The 11,063-nt window shown below is 31.3% G+C and overlaps 1 protein-coding gene across 1 annotated transcript in view; it reads right to left on the bottom strand.

Annotated features, from left to right (window-relative positions):
- LOC139492459 (uncharacterized) overlaps positions 1-10,302 on the bottom strand; it is a 30,140-nt gene extending 19,838 nt beyond the window's left edge. Inside the window, exons 1-3 of the mRNA XM_071280643.1 lie at positions 10,000-10,302; positions 9,174-9,272; positions 7,118-7,216 (exon numbers count right to left, since the gene is read on the bottom strand). Coding sequence (XP_071136744.1) covers positions 7,118-7,216; positions 9,174-9,272; positions 10,000-10,270 — 469 coding nt within the window. The 5' untranslated portion in view covers positions 10,271-10,302. The remainder of the gene's footprint in view (positions 1-7,117; positions 7,217-9,173; positions 9,273-9,999) is intronic.
- Positions 10,303-11,063: the final 761 nt, after the last annotated feature.

Here is an 11,063-nt window from a genome sequence, read left to right as displayed (position 1 = left end):
TATCATATGATATTATAAGTTGAGAATCATTTAAGACTGTGTGAACTTTCAGGCCGAAGCTATTCATATTCTTTATTTTTAAAGAACGCATGCATTTATCCTTTATGATAAACCTTCCTTTCTTCTGAGCGATGAGCTGTAACTTGGAAGTTGTTTACACACGTTGACAACAGACGACATCGGAACTGTTACCGTGACCTAGATATACAGGCGATATATCCTAAATTTTTAAACGGGAACCAGTTTTACATCAGTAAAATGTTGTTATCTCCCTTAGTATCGGAAGTCACCTTAATAGGAGAATTACATCCAGTTACAAATATCACACAATTTGATGATATCCAAAACAGTACAAAACCTTTGGATGATAATACCAAGAATATCTGCAAGTTTCACAATTTGAAGATGAATATAAACCTTGCAGATGAACCAGTACGTATTCCTGATGAATGGAATAGTACCATTCGGAACTGTAAAGCAGAAAATTCCTGGGAGATGAATGATAAATGCAGAAATGAGGCCGAAATTCCTGCATTACCAGATCATCTTTATGATCTATTTGAAAGAAGTAGCAAAAACATAGCAAATGAAGAGATCAAACGAAAGCTTGCAGATATGCTCCTTAAAAACAGCAAGGCATTTGCTTGTTCTAAAACTGATGTTGGAACATGTTCCTTTATAAAACATAGAATAGATACAGCTGGTGCAGCACCAGTAAGACAGCCACTTAGAAGGACACCAATAAGATTTGAGAATGAAGAATTTGAAAACTTACAAGATCAACTTAAGACGGGAGTTATCAAACCATCAAAATCAGCATGGGTTTCACCAGTAGTACTTGTTCGGAAGAAAGACAACTCTGTGCGCTGGTGTGTGGATTTTCGCAGAGTCAACGACCTTACAATTAAAGATGCCTACCCTATTCCCCGCATAGATATGTGCCTTGATTGTTTATCGTCAGCGTCCATATTTTTATGTCTCGATCTTCAAAGTGGTTATTGGCAGTTGATGGTAGAAGAATCAGATCAACCAAAGACAGCATTTATTACCAAGTATGGTCTGTATGAGTATACAAAGATGCCTTTTGGACTCTGCAATGCCCCTAGCACTTTCCAGAGATATATGGAGTTGATATTTAGAGGACTTCAATGGCAAACACTCCTGGTATATCTCGATGATATTATAATTTTTAGTTCTGATGAAGAAGAACATCTTAAAAGACTAGATGATGTTTTTTCAAGACTTATAAATGCAGGATTAAAGCTTAAATCATCTAAATGTGATCTATTAAGAGAAGAAATACTATACATAGGGCATGTTGTAGGTAAAGAGGGAATTTTAAGCCAAATCCAAAGATAGTACAGTCTGTAGATAGCTGGAAAGCCCCATCAACAGCAAAAGAAATACAACAATTCCTTGGTCTATGTAATTATTACAGGCAGTATATATACAAATTTAGTGACATTGCAGCTCCACTCTGTCAGATTACCAGAAAAGATGTACCTTTTGAATGGACACAGCCCTGTCAAGAATCTTTTGAAAAATTAAAAATAGCACTGACAACATCACCAATATTGGCATACCCACAATTAGACGGAATGTTTATCATGTTTATATTGGACACAGATGCATCTAATATAGGTATTGGCGCTGTGCTGTCTCAGATCCAAGAAAACAAAGAAAAGGTTATATCGTATGCATCAAAGAAACTAGACAGGGTACAACAGAGGTATAGTGTCACAAGACGAGAATTACTTGCAGTTGTCACATTTATACAGCAATTTCGACACTATTTGCTTGGAACAGATCATGGATCATTACGATGAATATTTGCATTTAAAGACCCTCACGGACAGTTAGCACGATGGATTGAAAGTCTTAGTCAATACAATTTTGACATTCAACACCGTCCAGGAACAAAACATTCTAATGCTGATGCAATGTCTAGAAATTCTAATGAAAATGATCTTTGTATACATTTGAAATAGGGAAATCTTGATTCCAGTTGCGCTGAATGCATTGAATGGAAACAAGAATGGTCAGAATTTAGAAAAAAGGTTGATAATGTAAAGAATTTAACTGATAAACCTATGATAAGGAATGTAACACAGTCAAGTGATGGTAATTGTTCCAGTTGGTTAACTAAATACACAAAAAAAGAGATGAGTACATTCAAGAAAGAAGACCCAGATTACAGCTTTTTACATAAATGGATGGATGCAGGAGAAACACCAGATAGAGATAAATGTGCCAGTTTCAACCCAGCAGTAAGATATTATTGGCTGAATTGAAGTAATCTTGTCCGTATTGGTGGAGTAATATACCAAAAATGGAGAGAAGTTAAAAGTGAACTAGATCATTTACAACTTCTGGTTCCAGCTGTTATAAAGAAAGAAATAATAATCAGCTGTCACGATACTACATATTCTGGTTATTTTGGTATAAAGAAATCAGTCCAGAAAATGAAAAATTATTTTACATGGTATCAAATGACAAAAGACGTCAGAGTACACATAGAAAATTGTGTAATTTGTACTAAAAGTAAAAGTAGAAAATCAAAAGCTGGGTTGGTTGGTTATAGAGTGGGTTACCCTTTAGACAGAGTTAGTATTGATGTTATTGGACCCTTACCACAAACACAGAGAAGAAATAAATATTTATTGGTTATAGGAGATAATTTCACCCGATGGATGGAAGTTTATCCATTGCCACACCAAAAACTGATATTGTGGCACATAAATTTGTAATGGTATTTATAACAAGATTTGGAAATACCACTAGAACTGCACAGTGACCAAGGCAGTAATTTCCAGAGTGAATTGTTTAAGGCTGTCTGTAGCATTTTAGAAATCACAAAGACCCGGACAACACTTTACCATCCTGCCTCAAATGGACTTATTGAGAGGTTTAATCGAACCCTAGCAGGGATGATAAAAGGTTTCATCAACAAGAATGCTACAGAATGGGATGTAAACATCAATCTACTATTGGCAGCTTATCGTAGTACACCAAATCCTGCTACAGGCTTCTCATCTAATTTTCTAATGCTAGGTCGAGAAATAAGTATTCCTATAAAATGATATATCCACTACCAGACAAGAAATATGGAGGGCAATCTGAATATGCTCAAGATCTTCAAGATAGATTACAAGATGTATATCAGATTGCCAGGAAACATCTTAAGACAAATGCTAAAAGACTTAAAAAGAATCATGACACTAGACTAACAAAATATAAATATAAGAAAGGGGATGTTGTATATAAATTTGACAAAACTATTAGACAAAAATTTAAATCCCCATAGCTTGGTCCCTGTTTAGTTTCAAAATTTTTGAGCACAGTGGTCTATGAAATCTATTTTAAAACTAGAACTGAAGTTGTTCATATTGATAAATTAATACCGTACGTAGGTGAAATACCAGACTGGGTTAATAGAAAACTCAACCGATTAGAATAAATGTGATGTTAAGTGTAAACCTAAATATTGTATACATGTATTTATTTTTATACTTGTTAATTTTATAAAGTATTAAGTATTGATTAATTTTATTCTTACAGAATTATGGTACTGTTTCAATGTTCCAAGTGTCCTTTCCGAGGAAATACCAAAAATACCATCCAACATTTTTATGCAAAACATGTAATTTCAAGACCATTTCGAATGCTAAATGGCAAAGACACATAAAAGATCCTAAAAAACCCAATGTTAATAAAGAACACATTTGTATGAAAAGTAGTAATCCTTATGTGGTGAAAGTAAGTGAGGACATTACATTAAAGAAATTGATGAATCAACATGTATGAAGAATCAAATATTCATACAAGAAGAAGAGATCGAAATTGTAGAAATTAAGTTTGATCCAAAAGATGAACAAATTGTAGAATTTGAAAATAAATTAATAGAGTTACAATCAACACAAGCAAATCAACTTAAAGAATTAGAAGAAAAACATAGATTTGAGTGCCATCGTTTTGCTAATTTTATTGAGCGACTGGAAAAAAGAAAGACAGATCTGAAAGAAGAATTCAGAAAACTTAAAAATCAATTAACAGAGTCTCAACCTACATGTAATTCCGCTAAGAAGATCATAAGTTCCGTTTGTGTTGTTAATTCAAGAAAATAGGAAAGAACTTTAAATGAATGAGATTTATATATATATTATTTTTTTTACTGTTTATATACACTGTATGTATGCTTCTTTTGTTGAAATTTTAATATTCATTCATTTTATGTCAATTCTAGGGACATAATTCTTTTTTTCTTTAAGAGGAGCAGTGTTGTGCCACGATTATTTGCAGTATTCTTTTAATAATAACCTTCACTATAGGATTAAACACATTTTTTCTAGAGGTTATTGATGTGTAAACCGGGACGATTAACTCACAAACTGAATAAAAGTCCTTCGTTAAGTTTGTGAGTAAGAGACCCGGTTTACACATCAATAACCTCTAGAAAAAATGTATAATTCTTCAGCCAAACATACGCCATTATTAATTTACATCATTTGTTTGACGGCTACTTTATTTACCATCAAAAGCACAATGGCATGTCGTAACTAAGGAGTACGCCGCCATCTTGACTTTCTAAAAACCATAAATGTCCGATAAATGCAACAAAATCTAAAATGAAACAGACAAAGGCAACAGTAGTATACCGCTGTTCAAACTCATAAATCCATGGACAAAAAACAAAATCGGGGTAACAAACTAAAACTGAGGGAAACGCGTAAATATAAGAGGAGAACAACGACACAACACTACAATGTAACTAACACACACAGAAACGGACCAAGCATCACACAAAATCCCATGAGAATAACAAATATAACATCAAAACCAAATACATGAATTTGGGATAGCACCTACCTAAAAAAAATTCATTTTAATTAGATATTATCCGAATTTGAAGCGTACACGTTACGAAATAATCTTTCCCTTGAAAAGTTTCATTCGTGTGACGTCGTGTTTTGCCATGACGTAAATTTGCCAAATCCTTCTTGAAATTTCGCGGAATTTTATGAAAATTTTATTTTTATACATTTTTGAAGCTATAGGGCATTTCTTTTTTTTTCTGTTTTTGTTTGTTATATATGCATTAGAATAGAATAAACTGTTATGCAATTGTTTTATAATCTCAATTTGCTGAAAATACAGTATCCTTGCAAGAATATGTATATATCGCGAATGAACAGATAACGAAAGTAGTTTCAGAAACATGGTTTATCGAAGTGTCAATCAAGAGAAAAATTCTAATTGACCAATCCACTTCAAGTATTTATAGATATGCAAATGATATAAAAATTATTCATTCGTATTTCGTGGCGTATATTTTCCGCGAAACTAAGTCATACATGTTTCACTCTTTGTACACTTGCTTGTTATGCGGAATGATTTTCTATAGTTAACTTAAATTAGCTTATTCAGAAGTTATTCATGCATCCTATTTAATCCATATTTATCCTTTTATAATGTTAGAATTATCCCAAATCGAACTTGTCAACTTCATGGCCATTTTGGTTACTTTCATATTGTGTACACACGTACTATTTTTAGGTGTATTGATTAACTTGATCTTTTAAACGTAGAAACGTATAGTCAGTTTCAAATTAAATCTCAGACAGAACAGCTGATTTTTAGTAAGTGACCTAGATTTTACTATTCAGGTATTTTCAGTTTTCGCACACACTGCAATTCTATTTATATATATTGTAATTGATTCATAACTATTATTTATGATATTAGCTTTTAATAAAGCTGCTTTTATTTAATTCAAACAAATCTTATTATTGATTATTCAAAGTTTGGACTTAATTTACAATAACGGTTGGCGCTTCAGTTAGGCTATGAGCCCTCCTTTTTTTCTTCAATGTAGACGAATGCCAAAATCAAACAATAACGAATATTTTGTGAATAAATTCCTATTGCAGCCAACATTCCCGGTTTCGGACAGGTTTTTCTGCTCAAATACCGTTAATTATTAAGGTTTATGACCCCATTTGCATCCATTTTTCTACGAACTTTTCAAACTTCAATTGTGTACAAACTACAGATATAATGAATAACAGAGATAGGCCATTTTGTACATATGCCAAGGGGAAACTTGATGCAAATCATCATTTTTTACTGTTTCATTGCATTTAATAGAAAAAGAGTACTTTGTGGCAAATAAATCAAGATTTTTAGAGAAAATCCACAGCATTTAATACAGCGATTTTTGTTATAAAATTTGAATCATAGATTACTTACTTGCTTTTCTATGATATGCTAGTGTTTATTTTTTTACAAAAGGTTCTAACCATCCTGTAAATTCCAAAATACCTCGTGCTGGGTCATTAAAGTCGAGCCCACCCTAAAAGGTGTACTTGATTTGGTCGATAATTTCATTTGTTTTAATCAATAACTACATTAACAAACTTATTTTAAGGAAATCAATGCTAGCACTGCATGCAATAATCTTATATCTATCAGTCATCAAATTGCCAAATATGAGAGTACAAGGATAAAGGCTGTGGATTTTCTATAAAAATCTTCGTTTATTTGCCACAAAATACTCATTTTCTATCAAATGCTATGAAACAGTAAATAATAATGCTTTGCATCAAGTTACCCCTTTTTATATGTACAAAATGGCCTATCTCTATAATTCATTTTATCTGTAGTTTTGATACAATTGAAGTTTGAAAAGTTCGTACAAAAATGGATACAGAAGGGGTCATAAACCTTAACGAAAATTGAAATTGAAGTTCCTAATCACATGGGAAAATCAAATGACAAAACACTTCAAACGTAAATCATAGTATTTTGCTGTTTGTTTTCCTGGGATCCATTTTGAACCCCCTGATTCTAAGAGGGCGTGTCTGATTAGTCATGCTCTATTAAATTTTAGTTAATTGAACATAAACTTGTTTTTATATTAAAAACCTACATCGGCCGGGGTAATATTATGCGATGGGATCGTCCCAGGTATATTAAATGTTAAATAACAATGGAAAACGCACGAACTGGTTTGTAATAGGATTAAGGTCCTTATAAAATACAATAAACAAACAACTACTCGTTGAACAATCTTGTTAATTCGAGTTTAACTAATATGAAATTAAGTATCAAGTATACTAACCTCTAGCTTCATTGACCAAAGCATGAATCTCAGTCGCGGAAATGTTTTGTTTTGTCATTAGAGATGCATAATTCCTCTCCATTTCAAATTCAAGCTCAGCTGAAACAAGGTGTATAGTACAAATTGATGTGACTGGTGTTTAGCAAAGAATAAAACTTCTCCTGTATTTTGTATATACGTGGTTTACTTAATAATTATGCATTCGAAAATGCCTAGAAAATTGAGGAGGCGAGAATATATTTAAGAAAATAGACAATTAAAAATATAAGCAGAAGAAACCACATACAAAAAATGGCTAGACAGACAAAATCGGTACATCAAAATAAACACAACAAGCTAAATATTTGTTTATACACTTATGATGTAAAATGCAGTCCTTGATTTCCTTTTGTTTGTCCCCTATGACAAAAAAATGTTTTACACATTTTACATTTCACAACCCAAAATGATCTGAACTTACAAAACAATAATTGTTTTATTTCCAATTTGGTTATTTAGATTGAAAAAGTATTTTGATAATTAAGACAAGTTTATGATAATCTTAGTTAAATAGGTAAGAACTTGTCAAATAAAAGTAAATGGGATGTCTTAATTATAATCCATAGAATTTTTTAATAATTTGCTAAAATGTAGTTTATATCATGCTTTAAAAAAAATGATAATAAAAATAATGGGTCACGTGGCTTATTTTCATGTTACAGGCTGTTCGAAATTGACAGATTTTGTATAGAATAGCCATAAAACGAAAACTGCACCATAGAATTTTGAGATAAAATATGAAAAGATAGCTTTAATAGTATGCTTTCAGATATGAAAAAAAATGAGTCACCGGACCCGTTTTCTTGCTTCATAATAAACACATTCTATAGTTGTCTCCCCTTATGTGGCAAAGTTTGAAAAAATTAATCAAACGAAACTTTCTATTTTTTTGTTAAATACAACCATAAATATGATAATACATCTCATTTTCTATATCGAAATGAAAATTCTTACACATGATTTACCTACTACTCTCAAAATTTGCACATTCTATCAAAGATCTACACCGATGTTTTCTGGCATTTCAAAATCCAAGATAGAGGGAGATACCCTATCTACCTTAAGTTTAAAAGAACTCGCGAATTGAATTATAACTGAAAGAATGTAAGTTCACTGTTAAATACAATGATTTTTGGAAGTTTATATAGAATAATAGATGTAACTGATGCGCCATTATCAAAACTTAATAAAAAAATAATTGGAAATTGATAAAATTATATTGTTGATCGCATTTTTTACTTTATAATCGATTATTCAAATATGCCTAGAGCATTGACATAAGGAGAAAGCATAAAAACATAAGCAGAAGAAAAACACACAAAGCAATTGCATTAAGAAAAAAGACAAAATAGGTACATCGACATTAACACAAAATGCTAAATATTTGTTTCTATACTTATGATGGAAAATTCAATCCTTGATTTCAATTTACTTATCAAAATGACAAAAAATTGTTTTACACATTTTACATTTCATCACCCAAAGATGGTCTGAACTTACAGACAGCAATTGTTTTATTTCCAATTTAGTAATTAAAATTGGAAAAGTTTTGGACATTGTAAAAATTGTTACTAATTAAAGCCCGTTCTGTCTTAATAATGGTGAAAAAAACCCATAATATCTACTTCAATGCGAACTCCTATTAGTTCTCAAGAAAAATAGTTAGTTTTAACAAAGCTGGTCAATGTCCAAATCTATTGTACGTGTAAAGTAAAAATATCTTGCTAAAAAAGCTTTATGAATTTAAACAGCCCCTTATTCAAAATTAAAAGTAATTTCGATAATTAAGAAAAATCGATGATACTTATAGTTAGATCAGTAGGAACTTGTCAAAGTAAGTTTTAAATTACCTGCCAATTGAAATTATAACCGATGAGAACCCAAGTTATATGTTGGATATATTTGAGAAAATTATATAAGAACGCGGGCCTTATAGATTACATTAAAACTGTTAGTTATATATTCTTGTTTAATTAAAGTTAGTTTAACATGACAACATTTTTTTAACCATACTTACATCTAGCATCGTTCACTATAGCATGAACTGCTGTAGCGTTAATGTCTTGTTTTGTCATCAAATAGGCATACCTCTTCTCCATTTTCGCTTCTAGATCGGCTGAAATAAGAAAATATAGACGAATAGATTAAACTGATGCGACAAAACTAAAAATCGGATAAGCTATTTTTTTTTATTTTTTTTTTACTTTAGAATCTGTTATTCAAATTTGCCTAGAAACCAAGGAAGGGATAATTAATATGAGGAGAAGGTGAATACATAAAATAAAACAAAAGCAGAAGAAAAACACACAACGGCCTTGCCTGATGAAAAATATAAAAACAGTTCACGGAATCGAACACAGAAGACTAAAGACAAACGAAACATATCTAAGTGCATCAGATTACATTTAAACAAAAATTAACTGTATTTATGATAATATATGCATGAAAATATACGACCACTCCCCCTCCCCCACACTTAAAAAACTTTAAAAGACTTCTAAAGAACATATGCAGTTTTCAACAATAAACAAGCTGGTTTGAAGTAGGTAATACAGTATAGTTGAATACTATTAAGCATATTTAACATTTTTGTTTTATACAAATTAATAGTTGCCATGTGGAAAACTCCTAAAAAGTATCTTTATTCCCTTTTTTAATGCACATTTTCACCGCATGAAAATATCATACTAAATATGAAATCATCTTATAGAACATTGGTTTGATTTATTTAAAAAAAAAATAGTATGAAACTATCAAAAAAGATTTTAGGAAAATGTTTAATCGGCAAAAAAATAGAACATATTCAAAGGTATGCATTATGATCAAAATTTATGATGACTTACCATACAACGCAAAATAGGCAACTGTCAAAATTAAACTGACAGATAGCAACGATACTATCAGCAAAGGTAAAAGTACAAATTGTAACCATTTTTTCACAGAGAAGACTAACACAGGATCCTTATTAATGTTCACAGGTGCTGTTTGAAATTTTAACATAGGGTCCTTCTTTATGTCTTCATGAGCGGTTTCAATTTCTTCGTATATCTCTAGATCTTCTTCTAGTTTTGTTGCATTTTCATAATCGTCCATTTCTATTCTAGAGGAAGCCATATTTATTTTGAATCTACTCTTTTAATGAACTCAGCTTTCCATGAATTTACAGTTTCATTAAGGAAACATGACATATTAACTACAAACACGTGATCATTTACATTTGAAGTACTTAGTATAGAGTTTAACTCCATGATTTTACAGGAGCAATAAGGAAACATTACATGTAAATTGACAAAAATGTGACCATTCACATGTGGAGTTGTAATTTTCCAATTTTTTAACCCTAATATATGATAAATTGTAGATATGTTCTTATATGTATATTAAGTTAAATAGAATTAAGTTTTCAAACAACGTCATGTATTTTGACTGATTTTACCCATGGCAATAACTAAGAGGTTCAATTAAAGTCATACGAATACGGATATTATAAGCAGAATGAGGTCGAATTATCCAAATAAATAATTCACAAGGGATGTTTTTTTTTTGCTTATTTTAACTAAAATGAACAAAACTGGCAGCAAAAAGCGAATTCTCATATCACTATTTCACTTTCATAAATGGTTGAACAAAATAAATCATATTTGTTTTTCTATATCTTGTCCCCGATGGTATCACCAGCCCAGTAGCCAACACTTCGTTGTTGACATGAATATCAATAATGTGGTCACAAGTTTGAATTGTTCGAAAAACTAAGGATGTTTTTATTCCAGGCATAGATTACCTTAGCCGTATTTGGCACAACTTTTTGGAATTTTGGATCCTTCAACTTTGTACTTGTTTGGCTTTATAAATATTTATGAGCGTCACTGATGAGTCTTATGTAGACAAAACGCGCGTCTGGCTTACT

Source organism: Mytilus edulis, chromosome 10 (genome assembly GCF_963676685.1).
Source record: "Mytilus edulis chromosome 10, xbMytEdul2.2, whole genome shotgun sequence".
Classification (NCBI taxonomy): Eukaryota; Metazoa; Mollusca; class Bivalvia; order Mytilida; family Mytilidae; genus Mytilus; species Mytilus edulis.
This window is presented reverse-complemented; position numbering and strand designations above follow the sequence as displayed.